The sequence below is a fragment of the Hyposmocoma kahamanoa genome, unplaced genomic scaffold (assembly GCF_003589595.1).
Source record: "Hyposmocoma kahamanoa isolate Upper Pololo Valley unplaced genomic scaffold, ASM358959v1 202, whole genome shotgun sequence".
NCBI classification, from domain to species: domain Eukaryota; kingdom Metazoa; phylum Arthropoda; class Insecta; order Lepidoptera; family Cosmopterigidae; genus Hyposmocoma; species Hyposmocoma kahamanoa.
In genome coordinates, this window is record NW_020653726.1 from 5,362,356 (window position 1) to 5,386,255 (window position 23,900).

A 23,900-nucleotide genomic window follows, 5' to 3' on the forward strand; every position below is an offset into this window, starting at 1 on the left:
TATGCATATTATCAATGCAATATTCTACACAAAAGTGCCGAGCAATGGCTGTAACCGTGACGTTTTCAGTGCCATCTTCCCGCACTGCTGTTAAGACCGTATTCCATAAGCTTTATGTATTAACATTATAGTTTCAAATTATACTGACATAATGACAAATGGTCTACATTCCAAATTAAATTTAGCTAGGAAATTAAAAATATTAGCCTTCATTCAACATAGATTCAAGTGTTCACATTTTGTATAAAGTAACCAAATGAATTTCATGGGTTATATATATATATGTAACCCACATTGTATAAAGTTCGTGAGGAATAAAGTACGTTTTGCTGCTTTGCTATAAGAACCATTTTAGAATACTGCGTACCAGGGCTTACGCTTTTTGTACACAAATTTAATATAATAGGCATTTGAGTAGTACCATTTATTGCTTAAAAGTAATTAATGTATACCTTGTATGAGATTATATACATTCCCAGCATAGCGCATTGAAAATACGCTCTCTATGTACATATTGTTTTGTATGAAGGGTTTTGAATGTAATATCTACCAAAGTTAAATGTTTGAAGCTTACTAATAACTATAAAATCAACTATGTAATGTAATGCATTATCTACATAAACATATGTATGTTAACTATATAATCTATCTCCTTAAAATAAAATAGTCAACCATGTCGATAATATTGTTAAATTTTTTTCTAAACTAAATATCATTAATTTAGATTACGATAATTATATTATGAGAAACTGAGGTATTCTCCAACCTTGCGGGAAAAACAGTTCTGCTAAATCAAATGGTTTAGGTATTGACTATAACGATCTTACAAAAAATATACGATGCACTTAGGGGTATTATCTAAAGAATGTGCTAATTTGTTACTCGATAGGATATACTTTACTCGACCATATAAAATGCTGAAAATAGAATAAAATAAAAGTCTAAAACGAATTATTTAACAACAAAATAACCTTGCACATAAGTAATTCTTATACAGAGATATTTCTCTTTAAGGACTACAGAGAACCTGCTAAATGTTGGTTTTCAACTGAAGCCCTATAGTTATTAATTTCACATTTATCCCGAAATACCAAAATTGCATGGTGGTTTGATGGTACGCCATGCCGCCCGCTGTCATGTCAGTCGCCATCGGGCGCTTGTCGACGATGAATCTGTGTCGAATTTTCTTTGCCTGTTCTTATTTTACTCATATAAATTGTCAGCGCGCGTTGCGGGATACGAGTGACGGTCCCCCACACCTCACCTCGGGAATCGCTTTGAAATATCTCGCGTTAAATGAAATTGATCAGCTAACACAGTGTGCTAAATTCTGGAGAATAACGAATAATGAAATTAGCGTAGTATAAATGAAAAAGTAAGATAATTCTAAAATACTGTTAATCCCGTTTCTATTTTCATCAAACATGAAAAGGGGAGTAAAGGTACTTCAGGATTGTCTCTTAGTATAGAAAAAAATGTTTCGTAATTGACATATATATCATATTTATATAATATATAAATAAATAAATATAAATAAAATATAATAATTGCAAACGATAGTGTAGGATTAAAGTTTGACACGTTTAACGTAAGGAATGACGTAGATTCGAAGATATGAACTATAGAATATTATACATTAACATCAACAGCTGAGAACACCATTCTAATAAGAAAAACTCTAGACTCAAACACTTATTTCAAAGTCTATGGAATGACTAAAAGTATAAAGAAATGCAAAAATGTTAGCTGAAAAGCATTTAGAAGTTTCCTTTTTATTATGTTATTTATAGAATTTAGATCACCATATTATAGGAGAGATAAACGTTCAAACTTTAATATCTCGAAAATTTTCTTATAAGACTCAGAGTACAGGGCAATTCGGCAGACCATATTGAAGATTTTGAGTTATGAAGTCGAAAGTTATACGAAAAAACATTTCGTGAAATAACAACACACTGTAACGTTCATCATTTGATATCTGTGCGATAGCTGACAAACTGCCCACTATCATGTGTTGAGGTAAATGCATATTTAATAACCTTCAGTTTTTGTTGTACCGTGGTACATAGACACTTTGTTTGTGTTTGGTAGTAGAGCATAAGTTCGAAACGTGCAAGCGTTCTCCTAGACGACAGCGGTTTGCATCGGTCTAGTATTTATCACCGTTAAGAGTTTATATTTATATATGATTTACATGTATATTTACATGTTTTGTGCTAAAGTGAAATCTGATGAATTATTAAAGGAACAAAAGTTGGTGAAATTACAGGCACATGGTACTTACTCATGTTTCAGGGTGACAGACGCAGTGGTAGTGCCTCTCAGATCTTTGCAATTTAAAGCTCTGAGTGGCACTGTAAGGCTCAACTCACAAAAAGGCTAAGGCGGCGAAGGCGCGTGTGGTCGCGCGATTCCGTATTTGCATAACACATATTTCTACCTTAATAATGGGAAAATAGAGATGAATATGCTATAGGCGAAAAAAATTGACGCGTCGCGATGCTTTGACTCTGCGCCAGTGTGAGTTGAGCCTATCTGACAGGCGTGTAGCTTACCATCAGGCGCACGACGTCACTCGATGTTATAAAAAAAAGTTGTTAGTAATACAGCCCTGCGAGATGGTTGATAAGAATTTTATGACATCTCACCCACTGCCGGAAAAAGCTAAAAGCCATAACTATGATTCACGATTTGAATGGAAAGATTTCTTTTTTATTTTCTCCAGTACATTAGTTTGTATCTCCGAAACTACATGTTATAAGAATCGAAATATATGTATAGTTAGAAATGTTTGCACTATGATAACATTAGACGTATATGTAAGAGTTTTAAGTTAAATTGTGATTACTTTAGAAAGTGTTGCTAAAGTTAATCTATTATTACTTACTATGACAATATTTTGTGCAGGTATATACCAAAGATTTCTCTAGTTATTTTTATGCCTACTTACTCATATATTGTTATTTAAATATTCAATAAATAATTGATGTCACCATATCGCCTGGCCACGACTTTCTGTGTTCTTTAATTTCTAAGTTAGTGATTTTAAAAGACAATGTAGTCAGACGTATGCCGTGTCATTTTTACGCAAGTATAGGTGTTTTGCATTTCAAGGGCCCTTAATACCTGCGATTCCCAGTTGATTACTACTTTTTAAATCAGACTTAATATTTGCGCGTGCTCAAGGGGAGGCCTATGTCCAACAGTGGATACATGTAAGCTGATAACGATGATGGTTTAAAGCGAGTACCTACATCTAGAGTTTAGCTGTTGAAACTAATCCCTAATAAAAAAACCGACCTCGAAAGTCATTCATCCCCTACTTTGCCACCCTTAGAAGTGGAGTGTTTTCTTCAAATTTAAGTGGGATCACATCTGAGATACCCTCTTTCCCATAAAAAAGAATCATCAAAATCGGTTCACAAATTCACAAAAAAAAAACAAAAGTTATCGCGTAACATACATGCAATATAAAACACAGTTAAAAAATCTTTTAAAATTCATATTTAAAAGTAAATACATTAGCCGGTTATTATAGCCAAAGGCACTATAGTGCCATAGGCTTCCACTTGAGTAAAGATGTGAACAAAAATTTATTTTTTATTTATGAGGCGTTTGTTTTTTAAATGAAACTATTTTTTCGGATCCAAATCGCGTATGTGCTTTTTCAAAAACCAAACCAACGTTTCGGGTCCTTTACAGGTCCCATGGTTACGGGTGACTGAACGATTTCGGGCTGTAAATGGTCCGAAACGTTAGTTTATTTGATAAAACAAATAGATGCGATTTAAATACGAAAAAAATAGTTTCATTTCCTATGTGTAACAATAACGATAACTTAAGAATTCCATAGACGTTTTTTTTATTTAAATTGTCTATAAAAACTTCCCGTAAAACGATTTTTACTAACGATCGTTTATTTATTAAAACTATATTCGATTGTAAGTCCTCTGTAAAAATAACTGCAAAAAGCTTACACATCTCAAACTTACTAAGATGAATCAATTGTGTAAACTATAGAATTCATGTGTTATTTTACCATCCTATTAGTAAAAAGCATTACAGTGCTTCTCTTTATTGTGTACTCGTTGTTGGTGGAGAGGTGGCATTTGCCATCTCTTGTTTGTATTAAATGATAACGAATTTGACAGCCAATACCTACCTATTCAATTATTATGTCAAAGAAATACAAATTCCGTCAATTTATTGAACCTAGCGTACCTAATCCCTTAATCTCTATTGATTAAGCGATTTCAGGAAGACTGATTTTTCTTAAAAAAATCTTTTTAGCTTTTATCTTGTCTCAATGATTTTAAGCTGGATAATGTATGTCTCGGTAAACTTTCATTTTAAACAATATTTCACAAATACAAGAGAAAAGAAACTAGACGGTCGACTTCTTCTAGGCTTAACAGTCTCATGTACCGTATTCAGACCAGTGTTGGGCAAAATTTAATTGTTCTGGCAATTAAAGATTGACAATTAATTAATTGTTAATTGCGAAACAGCAATTAACGATTGATCAATTGTTAGTTGCGAGAACCGCAATTAACAATTAATCAATTGTTAATTGCGGTTCTTGCAACTAACAATTGATCAATCGTTAATCGCAAATATCTACAATTAACAATTAATCAATTTTCAATCTTTTCAATGTTTTTTATTAACGATTAACAATTAAAACGGACAATTATGATAACTTTATAAGGCATATGGGGGTGAGTTAGGGCATTGGTTATGGGGGCCCGGTTATGGGGCCGGTTGGGGTCCCCGGTTATGGGGGCCCCGGTTGGTTGCCCCGGTTGGAGGCCCAGTTGGGGGGCCCGGTTTGGGGCCCCGGTTGGGGTCCTCGGTTATGGAGCCGGTTGGGGGGCCTGGTTTAGGGACCCGGTTGGGGGCCAACAGGCCCCTTAACTGACCCCTAACCGGGGGCCCCAACCGGGCCCCAAACCGGCCCCCCAGCCAGGCCTACAACTGGCCCCCCGAACGGCCCCCCGGCAGGCCCCCCAACCGGCCGGTTAATTACAATTAAAATCAATTCAATTGAAATTAATTGCAATTAAAATCAATTGAATTGATTTTTTAATCTGATTGAATTATTGATTGAAATTTAATTGATTAACGCCCAACACTGATTCAGACACGATCGATGCCAAGTTTGAAAAAAATAAATGTAACCAGTTATATTACCATATACTATATTATGTTAATTCGAGCATAGTAATTACTTGAGTTCATTCTTACATGTTTTATTAAGTCTCAAAATTAAGAATTATTTTTGTCGCACCATATTATAATTTGAAAATGAAAATGGTACAAGTGTTCATTTTGGCTATTGTAAATAAATGAACTCTTCATTGTCTACTAAAAATAACACTATATACTAATTGTTACGTTACTCACACAGACGTTTCTGCCTCTAATAAAGATGATTTACAAGAAACTTGGTATTTCATTATCTTCTCCATACAAAAAAAAACTTCGGCAGGTATTCGGGATACCTGTGCGTATATGCATACGCCTGCTTCTGCGCAGCTCTGAAGAAAGTATTGTTTTCGATGACAAAAACAAACATGCAGATATTTTAAACGTATGCAAATTTTATTACTTATCAATAAATACCATAATAAATCTCTCAGTGCGGGTTCAATTTTCAAGAAAAAGGTTTGAAGTACAAATAGATTAAATTACAAAAAAAGACAAAACTATAATCTTTTCAGGACAAGTATACAGCCACCTCCACCAGCTAATATCATTGCCGACCAAAGAAATCCAAAGAATATATCCTCGTACAGAGAACCTTCTTCAACCAAAGCTAGAATGTCTTCTAATTCATCCTGAGAAGCAGTCGTTGCAATTAAAACTGGTGAGGTCCAGGATGATACACCGGCAGAGTTTCCTACCCTTAAGCGCATCCAGTATTCAGTTTCCTCTTTTAGATCTTCTAAAGTGAACACGCCATCTGTAAGAACACTAAACTACTTGAGAAACGTCTTCTTTTCTTATCAAATTATTATATCGATAAAGAGATGCTTGCGTGAACCGAGCTTTTTTGATAATAAGTGACGGGACGAAGAATGACAATTTCAGAGTCACTCAAAGCTTTGAATCGCGAAGATTTGAAGGACACTGCCCTCTTCACACTAACACGTCAGTTAACATGTCCCCATGTATCTGAATATCACCAGCACTCTAAGTTATTGGTCACATTACTACTTGAGGACAGAAAAAAAAGGTAAGGTTGCACTTCTCTGGACACTCTTTCACAAGAAGCTCTACCGCTAGTGAGTTAAGTTCCACAAAAACCTTACAGGCAAAAAATACAATAATTGTTTTTTTTATTCAAATGCCTACACTGCAGAAATGGATGAGTAGGGCTTCGCTAACCAATAGATTGCTGTTTCTACCTCGAAGCACTGTGAAGCTTTCTGGTCGTTGTTACAAATTACGTGGATGTCGGAAGATATGATCCAATAACTCCAATAGGTATGTAAAATTGATTATCCAACTCATCAGCGCACTCTATAAGTTATTTTCTATGGTGGAATCCAATACGCAGATTTAAGAATGTAACACAGAAACGATTTAGTTGCAAACCCTGTATATACCACTGAAAAGTGCACACATGTTTTGGAAACATAAGCAAATCGTTTTTCTTTTGTTTTCTCCTTACCGTTATTCTCCACATCCGAGTCATCAAATGTAATTTCTTCCGCTCCACTCCAATGGACTTCCCTTACTGGAGTGAAACTGGCTTTCTTTTCAAAGTATTGCACTTCAACCCCTGAAGTCACAGAAAAAAATATTTTGTTAGAGCGTAAGCATAAAAGTTAGTTCTTCATCAAATAAAGGTAAATTATTTACCATGTTATTTTGTAAGTAATTGATTAACTACGTTGCTACATTCTCAAATTCTAAACGTGCAATGATAAAAACTTTATAACAAAAAGAGAATAAGATATTGTTAAAAAAAAATAATAGAAATGACATCTACGACCCTCAAATACCAATAAACCATTGAAATATTTTATAGATAGGGCATTGAGGATCTCGTTTTTTCAAAGTCAAGGCATTGCTTAATTATATACAACGGCATGTACAGGATCAAAAGCGATGATCTACAGCGGCTAATTAAAAAGAACTTAAAGGTATACAGATTGATCGTTATACTTTACTTAGCACTACCTGTTGAATAATATCAGTATAGCATTTTAAGCAGTAGTACTGCTTGCTTCTTACAATATGCAGTACAGTATCACAGTATCACCACAGATAATGTAATACTAACTATATAAATACTACTAATATTACAGATACCCAATCTCATACGAAGAAATGTCGCACTCATGACTTCACTCATTCAGACGCTTATTTTGATTCTCAACGTTGATCAATAGATGGCACCGAGTAAACCACCCGCGATACGATTGTAATAACATTTGAACAGATGGCAGCTATCATATTTTTGTCAGGGTTATTGCTCGTACAATTTAAAATATTATAGAGATTAGATTTAAGAAGCTGAGTCTGTACTTTTAATATTTTCAAGTGAAAACCAGTGTTAAAACTTAGTTTCGCGAATAAACTGAGTGAAATGCCATACATATGATTTATCAAACTAAGAAATCAAAAAGTAATACTATTGAGAAACCTTCGATTTGTTATCTTTCATAAATTGTAAATACATGTGTTTTAATTGAAAATTCCTAAAATATTGTTTAAATAATTTTGCATTTCTATTTCATATTTCTTATTTTGTATGACATACCTTAAATTTTCGAGATTAAATACTTTACATTTTTTATTTTATCCAAGTGTCGCCACCTACAGTTTTAAATATGTACTAAAGTTAATTTGTATGAATTGATATGATTATAAGTTTCACTACACCTCATGGTACAGTGAAAAGTAAAGTTGTAAAGTGACAAGCGCCATATGCCTTCAGTTTCACATCGGAATGCAGCAATTCTGACGTTACTGTTTGCGGCAGAAATAGGTAAGACAAAGTAGGTAAGTAAAGGTAGTAAGTAAGTATACTAAGGACGCCTTCAAATTAGAAGCTTATAAAAGAGTTCCAGTAGCGCTTCAGTAATTTTTAGTTCATAGTTGTGACTACAAAAGTGGTGTGCGACTGTGGTGCTGCAACTGCGCTTCTGTAAGCGTCGAATTTAAATGTGTCCTAAGTATCCCTTAGCATTTCTTACTTGAAATCAGAAACATGGAGTCACTGTCGTACCATGTAATGTTAAACTCTATTGTGTCCGATGTTGAGTTCAATATGAAAACCTGAAATTGTAATGGTTACTTATACGTAGTCTAGAACTATATTATCTATAAGTAACAAGCACAGACGACACATTTTAAAGAAAACTGAAAATCCAACTACTTACTGAATCCGGTCTTGAAGGTGCCACGATATTCTTAATAACGTAACTAATTACACCTTTTCCGTAAAAATTCTCCGCCTTACAAACAAACTTTTCATCAAAAACTGACGAGTTGGCTTTTAAGGGAAGCTTGGAGCCAGTAGAATTTCCATACACAACAAAGTCTTTTTCGGAAAATTCGACGAAAATTCCATTTCCGTTAGAATCCAGTTCTCTATACCATCTGAACTTAGGCGGAGGGTAGGCGCTTGGTTCGCAATTCAAATCGATTCTGAAACAAATTAGAAGCCAAATATTAAAAAAAACTCCCAAGTATAATTTAATCAGTTTTCAACTGATATTCAACAGCGTTCAATGATCATTAGATTATTTAAGGTAAAACGTCTAACGTGCTTTTGCAAAATATTATTAGATCGCTATCTAAAGTATTTCTTTTAGGAAAAAACAATCATTACTGTAATTTTATTTATGGAAAACTCATGGAAAACTAAAAAATTTCAGCTTTTTATTTATGTTTTTAATTTATGAAAATAGCATCCAAATATAAAATAATTATGTTAAAGTAAAATTGAAAAAAAATGTGGAAATTACACCACTTTTGTGCTGATAGCCTCAATTGTTAATACGACACATCTTTTTAATTTTATGCTCTGACCAAATTATTGCGGTAGCAATGTGCAAAAACATACTTTTCACCTGGCTCGGCAAATTTATATATTGTTTTATCGTTTCCCTCCTCAAATCTAGGTGCATCTGAAAAGAAAATAAAATTAGACGGAACATTTGCTACCTGCTAGTAAGTAACTAGGTATTAGTTACCCACACAGACCACGTGGTTACCCTCGTACTACCAGTAACAACAATATTAGTCAATGTAGTGCCATCTTGCATAAAACTTGTACACTGTTAGGCTTAGCACCGTATGAACGAAATGTCAACTCCGTTACAATGAAAAAGTTAGTAGTGCTTCTTCTTATATCAGCTAGATGGCGGTAGCCACACGAAAGTGGAAATACTAATTATATTAAGAGCTATCATGCCAAAAAAGTTTTGACGTTGGCGCCGCCCAAATTTGTGAAACAAATATATGCCTGAAGTTCGCGTGACATGCGACAGGAGATGTTGAATTTTGCGCATTAAAAGTACCAAATTCGTTTTAGCGGAATAACTCTAAAACTAAAGGGATTAAAAAAAAATACGTAGTGACAGTTGTCGATCATGCATAAATATAATTAATTATCTAATTTTTGTCCTAATAACCTGTAGCATTTCGAGGACAAATCGAAAAAATGTAAAAATTAGAGGTCATTTCGTGATTTTTATCTGTCGAGGAAACTTTATTGTTTTATGTTTCTGATTAATGTCTATGCTTGAATATATCGTGTACATACAATATTTTATTTTTAACTTTAAAGTGGATTTACGCCTCTAACATCAAATCCAAGATTAGGAATTTTTCCTCTGCTCCCTCTTAATGTATGTCTATCGGTGAGGACCTATAATTGGCTCTCCATTATTATTTCAGTTTTTACTCTGTTATATAGGCGTTGGTCTTTCAAAAAATTTAAAATAAAATAAAAAATAATAAAATATCTTAATTAGTATCATTTCAGCCGAAATACTGCTGGACATAGGTCTCATCCACCGATCATCGCAATGACCGGTTTTGCTTTGCTTGCATCGACCCTGATTCCCGTAACCTTCACCAGGACATCAATCCACCTTGGGGGTGATCTGCCTACGTTGCGTCTTAAGGTATACGGTTCTGTTCTGCGAGTAATGTGCGCCGCCCACTGCTTCTTTAGTTTTTTCAATTCTATGGGCTATATCTGGTTCTGTTGCTGATAACCTCATTTCTGATTCGATCACACAGTGAAACTCGGAGCGTAGCCCTCTCCATTGTACTTTGAGTGACCTTGAGCCTTCTTATGAGACCCATGATGAGCAACCACGTCTCGTGCCGTAAATGTTCACTGAAATGACTTCTGCCTTCAGACATTGTAGTATTTTGGCTCTTCCCAATCAAGAACCTTGAAGACGTCTTCCGTGCAGTGATGAATATTTTTGGAGAGATCACATCTCCCTGTCTGACTCTCCGCTGCAGCAGGATAGGCTGACAAAAAGACGTTTTCGTAGACACACCCCAATGTACCAATAGTCAATTTAGCACCGCTGGACGGACTGCAGTACAGGCTAGATCTCGATCGAATCAAAGGGTTTCTCGTATAGTCCACAAACGCTAAGCACAAGGGCCAGTTATTTTTGGTCGGGTTTGATTAGAACTACACGTGTCAAATTATTGGTGTTAAACACGATCAGTGAAATCGAGAATCGATGTTTAAATAGATCGATTGAAATGAACTTATATAATTGATTAATAGGGCCCGCTCCACGAACCCAAATAATAATATATTGGTACATAAACAAAAATATACAATTTAGTCGCCAATAACACAAAAATGTAAAATTTTAAAGTTTACCGCCAAACTATTTCTCGACTGGATGAGTTGATCGACTCTATATTTTCGATGTGTTCTATCATTAACTGAAACAGTGACTTATTAATCATTTGTGGATTTCAATTACCGTATGTTAATGGACGGTAACATAAATGTTAAATATTATTTTGTGACATTAAAAAAGTATATTATAATTATAGTCGAACACGTATAATCTAATCTTTACATTCTAATTAAGCTAAATTTTACTGAGTATAGGTAGCGATCTATTTAATCCAGTAATACTTTTCTATTTGGACTCTTTTCATAAGAGATATTTGGTTTTAGTTCTTACGAGTGGGACTTATAACCAACATTTTTACCAAACTTGTTTTTCATTGTAGGATAACTTTACCAATATGATGGGTGGTAGTCGTTTCGAAGGTATCTTACATTCTATACTCAGTATAGTTCGACTTACGATTCACATTAAGCGTAATATTAATGCTTGATTCATGAGAGCAATGCTCTATGAGAGTGTTTTTCTGCTCTGCTAAGCAAGTGTACACTCCTTGATCTTCTGCTCGGATTGATTTTATCGTCAGAAACCCTTCCAAACCTCGGTGGTTGAATTTCGTACCTATTGTGTATTTCTTTCCATCGGTCTCTTCTGAAAATAATTTATCATTATCTAACTATAGTTTTTATAAATAATGGGAGTAACAGAGTCGTCGTGGAATGCTTATTTATCAATTACGGTAACGCGCCTGTACTCTTTTTTCTATAATAAATGTATTGTATGATTCACAGAAATGACCAGAGTGTAACTAGATATTATATTATGACGTCAGAACAATCGATATGACGCCAAAATGTTTGCGTAGCTATTTTCGCTTATTATCCAACGAGCGACATTAAGAGCATGATTATTAAGGGATATAATCGGTGTACCAGAATCTCATGGCATTAAATATTAGAAAAATCAAACAACTTTCACCTGACTATGTTAACTTGTCACATGTCAATTGAAAATATTACTTGAGTCAAACGGCTGTCTGCTTAAATTTTTTGACTTAAAAATAACGATTTTGTAGCAATAATTACTGAGAATCCGCTTCAATCTCAAGCAAAATACAGCGTAATAATGTTTATCGCAAAATCAGCAACGAATTAGGTGCATCTAAGTCACAATTATCCAGAAAAACTTAGTTAAGTTTATGTTATACTGGAATGTTTTGTTTATTAATACTTTTAAATGTAATAAATAAATACAATAAAAAAATTCACGATTTAGCAGCGGGTCTCAAATCTTGCCGATTAGTAGGAGTAAGTAAACTTGATCTTTGAAATTTTAACGAAGCCAAATCAATGTATATGGTATGTAATTTTTGTTGCTACTGGTGCTGGTGTGGACAATGAGTGGCAAAAAAAAGGTAAATTGCGTTAATGCGAGTTACTTCAAACTGCAAACGTAAATAAATGTGACACGCAGAATGTTATTTATATTTTTATTTACTTTTAAAATGTGTCAGAAATTACTTACCTTTCTCACACACAAATTCATACAGATCTTAAAACATGTACGAGGAGAAATCAATTCTGGTCAATTAAAATATATTAAGTATCTAGTACATTAATTTTTCCTGTTATGTTGATCTTGCCCACTACAAATTTAAATTTGTCTAAGTGCCATCTGATTTTGGTACACCTTATATAAGTCGAACAGTTAAAAGTAAGTAATTGGGTGTGGTTATCTACCTGTAATAAGCTCATCATCTTTGTACCAAGATATAATTGGTTCAGGATCACCTTTAGCCTGACATGTCAGCGATAATGATCGACCTTCGTCAATTACCTCTTCTTCTTTATTTTCTTCAAATTCCGCTGGATCTAGAGAAATAAAATGCATTGATTTACTCATTTGCTCGAAACGTTCAGTGTTCAAAACAGTCTTTAAAACTGAAATAACCAAAACTGTTGATCTCACGTTTAAGTAACATAACCATGAATCACGTATTTTAAGAAATATGTTTTTTTTAATCTATTTTTAGTTAACAATATAATGTGATGTGAGTGTAAAAAAAATTTAAGATAATCTTTCCAATAATATAAAACAGTTACAGAACACATACTAGTAGCATTGTTTGTTTCCCCTAAATACATAATTTCTCATTTATAAACTGACATGACAGTTCACGTAAAATTTGAAACAAAAGCAGACTTCAAAGAATGTACAAAAACACAGCCCTACAAACACCATAATGTCACTTGTAGTAATGTCATACATACTTGTTATTGCGTTTAGCATTTATTTATCTAATAACAACCGGTCGCTTTGTTTCAAAGGGTTTCACATAAAATTTTAGTTTATTAATTGGTCCCTAGACGCAATTGGACGTTCCGTAATACGAATTTATATTTTGACAGCAATCATTGTGCAAACTAAACATTGCAAAAACACCGCGAAAGTTCAGTAATAAGTCTGCGAGCCACATGTACTGTTGTGACGTATTTCGTGTTTCTAAATGAAACTAATATTTACTCAACCCAACTCCAGTCCTCCGATCGTCCACACATAGTACGAAATATTTTTTGTTTTATATTTCGTGGCGATCAAAGGCAATCCGCTGTGGATTGACTTTGATCGTTAAATATTACAGCGGTGATCGTTAAATATTACAAAACGACAAATATCCCTACACGATCCATCAGTGGTATTGAGTATTGTCTCACCTATGACACACAGTTCGAAGCTGTCCACAGATTCTTTCGACCGACATTCCCAAACGCCAGTATCTATAGTCCTGGCATTGGTAATAGTCAAAACGTGGTCGACTGGTTTCACTAGTCGGAATGGTCTAGGATGTTCTTGAACGTATATCCTGTTTAACGCCTGACGTTGGACTATATCTCCATCGGGATAGTACCATTCCACCTGAAATAAAATTGGTATTTTTTTTACTTTGACACTGTACAATAATTATTCGGATTTCTGTATGTCGCAACTTCGATGAAACAGTGACTTCATTTACATTTGTAACTGTACCTGAACACCTTTGAATAGCTCTGAAATATTATACTGTTTCGACGGCTATGGGGTGTAATTCCCTTACTGTAGATTTATTCCCTGAATACAATGGACCTTTCAAAGGCGAGAGAGAATAGGCATTATTTAGGTATGCATGCTCCAGCGTCCATCTCAACGTCACTTTCCGGACAAGACAAAAAAGAAAGAATCAATACGCTCTCTATAAAAATTAATGCTTTATAATGTGTCTCTATTTTTAAACGACTGTAAAAAGGGGGAGGTTCTCAATTTGACTTTTTTTAAGTTACGCGATTACTTCAATTTGTGAACTAATTTCGATTTTTCTTTTTTTGTTGAAAAGAGGGTGCCTCTGAAATTTCAATAAAATTCGGCAAATAAATGTAATTCCAAGAACTTTTGAGGTCGGTTTTCATTATAAAAAAGTTATTCCGTAAAATTTTGTAGGTCATTCACCGTTTCTTGCAGCTAAATCTACGCTTAACTGGAGGTGTGATATATAAATAAGTTAATTAAAACTATACATTTTACATCAATTATGTGTATCCCTACGATACCTGCCCTAGCTGACCTTTTTGTTTTAAGAGGTGACCCCTGTATCGCGGGTGCCATGGTCACACACATAGATAACCACAAATTACGATAAAGTTCAATTATTTTACTTCCATGTAAAAAAATGCCTTCCCATTTGGTAGGTCAATGGTTCTCATTTTCTATTTTCACAGTTTTTTTTATAACACCAAGTGACGGAATGAACATTTATTGTTGGACATACCTAGTGCACACATTACACAAACTTTAGCGTAAACTGGTCACGCTCAATTTGACTGCGGTGCTTCAACACGCCTGCGGAAGGGAAGAAACTCAGGTAGCATAGGTAGGTAATCAATGTAGCAGCATATTTTTCAAAGTCTACATAATTTTTAAATAAAGGAAACATCAATACATCAAGAAGAACTAGTGAAAAAAATATTACCTTCTGCTTTTTAGTTGTACCTCTGCAATGAATTCGAATAACGTCACCAACTTTCCAAAATTTTTCCTCTCCTTCAAATTCGATGGGGTCTATTTTAACACTAGTGTCCGTAAGTTTTACGACTCCATGTACTGGAACAATAGTCACATTATGTTAATACTTATGTAATACGTAATAGTGTTACAAATGACCATGGGAGACGTAGACCACCTCCCATCAAGTGGCACGTCGGTTCGTTTGCCTTCTATTTTATATATGTTTTTTACCAAGTGATGGAACAAACAAGTGATGCGCCTGATAGTAAGAGGCACGCATGTCCATAGTAGTTACAATATCAATCAGAGCTTTAAATCGTTAAGATTTGAGGGGTACTGCCACTGCTCCCGTTACTCTGAGACATAAGTTGACAAGTGCTTGTAATTTCCCCAGCGCCCATCAAAACCAGAACGCAGTAATGCTCACATTACTGCTTGTCGGCAGAATTAAGTAAGGCGGCAGTAATTCCCTGGACGAACTCTTTCACTTTTCTACTGCTCTAAATAATAATAAAGGTCACAACAAAATACAACATTTTTTTAAACTTTAATTGGATGATTTAGCTAATTGAAACTCATATCTACTGGTATTATTCCAATGTATCAAAGAAACAGCGCACTTGAGTCAGGGTCAGTTGTAAGGGGCGACAAAATATATCAAATAAAAAATATTAAGTACGTTTCGTATGTTAAGGTCAGTCAAGTATTGCAATGGGTGCAATTAAAAAAAAAATTATATGTATTTACGCTACGTACCCGATTTATAACACAAATATAAGAACAGAAATATTAACAAAAAGAACTTCATTTTCTAAAAAAACGATTTTTTTTTACATTACATGCCCTACGAGGGCATCACTTTTTTCGTGGTTTCAGATCGAGGAACAACGTGAAAATGGTTTCAAACATTATTAAGTACGTAAAAATTATAACTGTTATTTAATTGAGCTTCACATCAAACATTATGGTTAATTATTTTGAATGCCATGTGACGGGAAGTTGGAATAATTTTTGTAATTTGTGAAAATTAATAAGGTCACCAAGCCACTAGGGTAGCTTCAGACGAATTGATGACGTAACTTTTACTGACATTGTTAATTCCCTTACCTTTGATGGCAATTTAGAACTGACAAACATAATATTATTTCATAAATATTATTCCTAAATTATGTTGATAAACGTAATTGCGTTGTTGAATCCAATAGACTAACAGCGTTTGTACCTACAATTTACAATCCCGAGAGTAAGAGTCCCGGAGTGTCTTTGAGAGATAAGTTTAAAAAGATTAACATTGTTACACTAGAGTCACAGTACATTTACGAAAATGTTGTTTTTCAATAAGCGACACACATTAACAGGAGGACTAAAAATAAACTACCTATTTTTCACAGTCGTCTTCACAGTCACAAATTCATTCAATGTATAAGCTTCTATAAAAGATTCCGGTTGATGTTCATAGAAGAAACAAAAACTTTATACTAAAGGTTATTATACAGCTTCTGCGTACTTGGATGACAAGAATCCGTGGTAGTGACCCGCCTAGCTCTTGCAGGTAGTCTCAATCTAAGAAGATGTTTGAAATAAATATTATGAATCTTAAAGTATTCAAATGTATGTTTAAATAAACGAGCAACCCCTAGAGTTTCTTGCTCATTCTTCTCAGGGGACTCTGCCTTACGAATAAGCTGTAGAGTTTAATTAATATGACGATTTCAAGCGTAATTTACTTTGTTGAGTGTGTGCGTTTACTTTTTATACAAATTCTTATAACACTACTTGAAATAGTTCCGAAGTTCGTCGCTAGATGGCGTTGACTCAATATGCGATACCTGAATCACAGTGTTTAGATTGTTCGAAATTTAATGACTCCTCATGAGTATTTTGTACTAATGTGATTTAAGTTATTATAAACCTCGCTTATAGGAAGCACCTTGAACCTGTGCCCGTCATTCAAAACAGATCGCTAGGGATTTGACGCATACTCAGCAACGCACTTGCATTCAACAGGTCGAATGCAAAAACGAGCGATTCGTTCTGTGTACCGTCTAGGCTCTCGGGTATCTCTCAGAGAAAAGTTTAAGGAGACTGGTATCACGACTGTGGCATCACAGTACATTTACTCAAATATTTTATATGCCCGTAAAAATATACATAATTTCAATAAGAAAGAAAATATCTATAATATTAACCTTAGAGCTAAGTCCAAACTCATGGTACCACGATTTCGTTTAACCAAGGTAAACAACTCTTTTATGGGGAACTGTATACGTTTTTACAATAAGATTCCGGAGCATATATTAAGTTTATCATTTCCTAAGTTTAAAAACTACATTAAAAATATTTTGATCGAAAAATCATATTATAAAATTGAAGACTACGTGTTAGATAAAGATGTATGGAAAGACGACATGGCTCCAGAATCCACACAAATTTGATTCAAAGTGTATTCCATAGCATTTAAGTTTATTTGAAAAGAGCAATCCCTAGAGTTTCTTGCTCGTTCTTCTCAGGGAGGTCAGCGTAGTGAACGAGCAGTAGCTTAAGCTTAAATGTGACGTTTTCAAGTGTAAATTTATTTTACCTATGGAATAAATAATCTTTGACTTTGACTTTGACTTTGAATTACAAAACGTAATTAAGAAGTTTTGTGCGGCAATGCACCGCCATGTTTTTTACATTAAACCATCTTTACGTGATACTGTGCGGAACACACGAACGCTAGATCTTAGAGGGAGCTGAGAGACGCTCGAGACGCCTCTAAAGAGCCTGCATTGCTCGCAGTGCAAGCGAAACGATTATTTTTTTTTTCCCAACATCCGAATTTTCGATCGCTGAAGAACATATTACTGTAAGTATTCCATTTTAATCGCGTGCCTACTAGAGGGCGCCAAGGTATTAATTGCACCCGGGCGCTACGTGGACTGAATGTTGTCGGCACTAATTATCGTCATTAATTCCTGGACATAATAAGAGTGTACCAGCTAGCCGAGCAATCTCTAGCAAACTTTATACCTCCATCTACGTACTATACAGATGTTTTTTTTTCCAAATATAATGGGTGAAGTGGGTGTCAAAACCATATTTTATCTTCCGTTATTTCAAAATTATTTTTAGAAAATAAATAACGCGAAACATTTTGGTTTTTGAAAACAATACTAAAGAGTAGTTTTGTAAAATCAAAACATTGCAAAAAATATACTACTAAATGTTTGAGGTAAGTTTAATCGTCCAGAATATTAAAATGCCTACTATTACTTGGTTGATGTGGTTTACTTAGTCAATAAAAAACATACCTAACTTTACGTCTGTTATTATATATCTATTACTCATATTGAGGGTAAAGATCACTGACTTGTGCGGATACCGTTTGGACGTAACAGTTTGCTCACAATTAAAAACAATAGCTTTGTCACTTCGCGTTATCTAAGCCTCGCCTTTTAAACCATCCATTTTCTAGTAAATATATTATTACAAACATTTAACCAGTTGATAACACGGCGATTTTAATGAAACGGAAATTTTAGATACATAAGATACCTAATTTCCTACTTCATTAACATCAAAACAATATCAATTTAAATCTTTAACTTTGTATACAGGGCCTCTGTTAGTGGCTTTCACGATTGTAATTATTTGAATCTAAATATAAATTTATAAAATGCTTGAATTCTTATTGTTACTATATTACTTTTTCTCAGCTTTTCTCGGTTTTGGGCAATATGCGGCCAGCCCTTTGAAAAGCATTTCAAATCATCCCGCTATTGCCGACCTGGTTTACCGCATCTTCATTTTCAGTTGCGGGACTTCTAAAAATATTTACCTAGTTTTATACAGCGTTTTTTTTAAATGAGACTTAAAAAAAAGAAAAGGCTCAATTCTATTGTATTTTTTTGTATGTATGGGTACCTCAGTAGGTACTAGTACCAAAGCTATCATGTCTGTGTTGTAAGGTAAATCATTTATTATTGCCAAAATTGTAAGTTACGCCCTTATGATATAATATTATACTTTTATCGAGGGACTTAGAGCCAATATACATCCGAGGTGATTAACCACCCGAGCTTTTAACGAAGATATCTATTACTCCGAGAAAACTCTCGGAGCCAATATAAACATATTGGCTTTTAGTCTTGAGTTGAAAACTTTAATTTTCACCTCAATTGCGAGAAAAAAAAGTATTTGTTTGAATCGTTTAAGCTCTAGAACAAATTCTGAAGTTTTCGAGATATTTTTTGTTCCAGCCAGACACAACAAAAGCAACAAGACGCCACGAGCGGACTTTGACCATCATGGGCGTCTTTCGAACAATTTAACGTAGTATTTAAATCTCTCGTCATTAAAATGGCATATACACGAAGGCACTAACGCGGAAAATAAATATTCTAGCGCCCCCGTCTATGCGGAAAAACTATGGAACTAAAACCGAGTCTAGTCTTAGAAAGTAACATTTTCGTAATGGAAATGACCCTTGACACAAGCACTTTTTTATTGAATTTGCGCAGCGCAGCGATCTCTGTGAAATCGTAGGTTTATTTACTTTGACGAATTATTATAATGTTAAATTATAATTATCTTTTTTTGTTTCTGTAATTGTTTTTAAGTGTTGGTTTATTTGTAATTACTTATATTGTTCATAAACTTTTACCTTTTGGCACAAACTAGAGCAAGTATTTGCTGTTTGAGTTTGTCTGGATCACTTGAAGTAAATTAAAAAACTTAGTAATTTTTACTCCCCAGGAAAAATATGATGCACTTTACTCCCGCTACGTAAGTCTATATTAACTTACGTTTAGAACATGACAAATGAAAAACACAATTTAAATGAAGATTTATTAGATTAATGGAACTTTTTAAAGTACAAAGCTGCAATTTACGACTAAGTTACTCGTCAGTCAGATGACATCATATATCAGATATTGGTAGATTTTGGCATTTATTTTTGAATCTCCTTCATTAACCTTTTAATGGTGAAATAAAAAATAAACAGAGATCGAGAGAGGTAAAGGTCGCACAAGTACACTTAACGATTGTTGTGATCGTAAGCTGTCGCTTACGAATACATTACGCTTACATATACGATGTATATATATATATATATATATATATATATATATATATATATATATATACATATACATCGCGTCTCGGTTTGGTCCCAAAGGTTTGGTATCAATGTCAACCCTTCCAAGTGTCAAGCCATCATCCTTGGAAGCTCACGCCTTTTTTCGTCTTGTGATCTGTCGTGCGTGCCACCAATAATGTATGAGAACGTAGTAATTCCTCTGTCAAATCAGGTAAAGAACCTGGGGCTTATTATTGACACAGGCCTTACGTGGGATTCCCAGGTGTCTGACGTTTGTCGTAGGGTTACAGATACACTAAGAGCTCTATATAGGTTTAAGAACTTTCTTCCAATTAAAACCAAAACTCTCCTTGTTCAAGCTCTAGTGTTGCCTGTGATTGATTATGCTGACGTGTGTTACAGTAACATATCTCAAGTCTTTTTGAATAGATTAGATCGTTTTCTTAACAACTGCATTAGGTTTATTTTTGGTCTGCGGAAGTATGACCATATATCTGCTTGTCGTCGTCAACTAAATTGGCTTCCCATCCGTGAACGCAGGTCCTTAAGAATTTTAACCACTCTTTTCTCCATCTTGTTCGACCCGGCTGCACCTGATTATCTTAAATGTTCATTTCAATTTCAAAACGCTCGGCCGGGTTGCGAATTTCGATCTTCCCGTAGCCTTAAGCTTTCCATTCCTTCTCATCGCACTGATTTTTTGTCTAATTCTTTTACCCTTCATGCAATTCGTCTTTGGAACGCGCTCCCGCTCCATTTAAGACAAGCTCAGACCAAATTATCATTCAAGCGCATGTTGCGCAAGCATCTGTTTGACAATAGTCAAAATGAAGACACTGTTTAATGTTGCTTTGGGGACATAATATATCACATTATTTATTATTATAATATATATATGTAAGTTTATTATGTATGTATAATAAGTATGATTATTGTATGTTATTTATTTATACCATACAAATTATCGATTAGTTTTCTAGTATTTCTATTTCTTCTTGTTTAAGTGTAGCACCAACCTATTGTGTTTTTTTTTCTGTTTGGCCCAATGGTTGACTGGTAGAGAATGCCTTATGGCATTAAGTCCGCCATTTGTACTTCAGTGTATTGTACAATAAAGTTTAAATAAATAAATAAATAATATATATATATATACACTAATAACTGTTTAATCATTATCAAAATAAATAACAATTATTCATTCGAATACTTTGTTATGACAAATGCCGGAACTATCGCCCATACCGTAATAGGTATCGGGTATAAAATTGTTCATCCTTTGCGTCGACCGACACTATGGTCAGCCATAGTTCGGTACAGTTCCAAATTACAAACAAAAGTGCAAGCTTTCTCTGAAACGAGTCCAGTTGAAAAAAATATTTTTTCTACTAATTCGTTTATACTTTTAAATAAATATGTAGACCGAGGAAAAACTCGAAACCTTTCGCTAAAGCGTGAAACAAATAGAGAGCGGGTGCAGGTCGGGCGCGGGTCGGGTCGGGACCGCGACGGGTTTAATTCATTAAAAAGGGACGGACACACGCGCCCACGCTCGGTGTGTTGTCGTCCTTACAAATACACTGAATTAGACCCGACGCGGTCCCAACGAGACTCGCGCCTGACCCGCACCCGCTCTCTGTGTGATTCACGCTTAGGTTAGGCCACACGCGTACATCAAGGCGTCCTATTTGGGCCAGTTTTGTGATGAACAGTTAACTCTTATCCATGGTGTGGGAGTAGATGTGGGGAACGTTAATTACGTCCAAATGTTCAAAGTACACATTCTATTCCGTAATGTTATCTTCTCTAACTGAGAGTATGTAGCGTAACAGTTACAAAACACCCAGAACTAGGGTCACAAGTGCAATGCACCTATGCTGCGTCTCAAAGTATCTAACGCAATGATAATTCGTAATTTCCATAAGTGAGGTTTTATATATCGTTTCGAAACTTGAAATGTGACTTCAAATATTTATCTGGCATTTTTATATATGTCATGGTTCAAGTGAATAGATGCAACAAAAAGGTGGCAACATATTTAAGCTGTTGCAGACAGTCATAATATAGCAAACAACATGTTTGTTATTTCCACTTTGTGTAAAATGGCACAAAAAATTTAACATCAAAATGTGGAAAAAATAACTATTATAATTATTCATTGATGATTTTACCTTTTAATATCAATTAGTGGCAAGAGAGCTCCTTGTGAAAGAATTTGTTCAAGGAATTACTACCACTACCTATTTCTCCCACCAAGCAGTAACGTGAACATTACTGCGTTCGTGCTGGTGATATTACAGGCACACGGCACTTGTCAACTTATGTCTCAAGGTGACGGGCGTAGCGGCAGTGCGCCTCAGATTTTTGCGGTTTAATGCGCACGATTTGTTCGTCCCGACACTTAGCATCATAAAAAAATGTCGGTCAGCCGTGGTTGGACCGTCCCATGGGACCTGTAAAGAGCCTAAGCGTTAGTTTGTTTGCAAAAATAAATAATAATATATGCGATTTAGATTCAAAACTAGTTTCATTTCAATTTTAAATATGAAATAAAAATGAATTAAAATTTTGATTTGCCATGCGAACGCTGCGTTACCAGTTTGATACAGGAAACTAATTTATCCCATTTACATACATTTCGTCATCATATTATGTTTTTATTACATGTATGTTTATTTCTTAAAGACCTTTTTTTTATAACATCAAGTGACGGGACGAACAAGTCGTAAGCCTGATGGTAAGCTACACGCCTGTCCATAACAGTTACAGAGCCACTCAGAGCTTTAAATTGCAAAGATCTGAGGGGCACTGCCACTGCGCCCGACACCCTGAGACGTAAGTTGACAAATCCCATGGGCCTGTAATTTCACCAGCACCCTTACCTTTCAAAACTGGAACACAGTAATGTTGTTATTACTGCTTGGCGGCAGAAATAGGTAAGGTGGCAGTACTACCCTGGACGAACACTTTCACAAGGTCTATTGTATACGTAAGAATAGTTAGAATTCTAGAGACTAACAAGTGTTATGACTGGGTATATATACCCACTTGCCACGTTGATCCTATAGGAGCTACCCGTCAGCCCCTGGATTTAGGGACTGGTAAATGATTTTGTTACATATTTTAAGAAATAGTAATGAAGAAACTGGGACAGCACGGGCGGAAGGATTTTAATTATGAAAGTCGCGAAAATGCATTCAGATCTGAGGTCTGGCATATTAATTTTTGCGGCAGCTCAGCTGCGGAGTTAACCCTCTCTCTGGTGTTTTACAGGAGAGACGGGACCAATTTATCAACGTAGCGTCCCGTACTAGTGCCCGACCCATACTCCATGGGATGAGCTATGTTATTTAACCATATATTACAAACAGCGAAATTGGAAGAGTGGAACCTCGTAATTTAAGATTTGCAACTAAGATTTGATGACAAAATTGTAAAAAAAAATGTTGCTCAAAAATTCGATTTTTTTTTACTGACATTCCAATTCAGACAAACAAAACGTGAAATTCGTCTCCTATAGCAGTTGAATCGTTACTAAAATTAAATTGTAGAGTTAGTAGTCTTAATCATTTAAAGTTCCGTCACATACTTCCAAAAGACATTCTTAAATTCTTTAAATCATTTATAATAACATTTTACAATAATAATAACATTTATTTCACAGATTGATAGATACAATTTTATGTTTACCGCGGTCCCCACACTAGGTAAGCCTGTATCGCGGGGTTCCAGACATCTGATTTACATAGAAAACTTAGCCTCTAGATTGATCTTTTCGGATTAACATATTGTAAGAAAATAAACCTAGGATATGTATTGAGCAAAAATATATATATAATATACATATAATAATAATAACAACAATAACTTATCTAATTTATGTAACAAAATTATATATATATATATATATATATATATATATATATATATATATATAT

General features: G+C 34.6%; 1 protein-coding gene across 1 annotated transcript; it reads right to left on the reverse strand.

Moving 5' to 3' along the window:
* Positions 1–5,705: 5,705 nt before the first annotated feature.
* Positions 5,706–15,168, reverse strand: LOC113227089 (limbic system-associated membrane protein-like). Its single transcript, XM_026459962.1, has 10 exons — positions 15,114–15,168; positions 14,848–14,978; positions 13,559–13,760; positions 12,584–12,715; positions 11,307–11,495; positions 9,077–9,140; positions 8,391–8,658; positions 8,205–8,286; positions 6,674–6,784; positions 5,706–5,962 (listed from the first exon to the last, which is right to left on the reverse strand). The coding sequence occupies exons 1-10, from the start codon at positions 15,166–15,168 to the stop codon at positions 5,706–5,708; spliced, it is 1,491 nt and encodes a 496-aa protein (XP_026315747.1).
* Positions 15,169–23,900: the final 8,732 nt, after the last annotated feature.

Excerpts from the sequence above, each read along its gene's own strand:
- LOC113227089 (XM_026459962.1), bottom strand. The coding sequence starts at position 15,168 with ATGGACATGCGTGCCTCTTACTATCAGGCGCATCACTTGTTTGTTCCA. Across the intron at positions 12,716-13,558 it reads CTTCGAACTGTGTGTCATAG|ATCCAGCGGAATTTGAAGAA; the intron begins GTGAGACAATAC and ends TTATTTCTCTAG. Across the intron at positions 8,659-9,076 it reads TTTGCCGAGCCAGGTGAAAA|AATCGATTTGAATTGCGAAC; the intron begins GTATGTTTTTGC and ends AATTTGTTTCAG.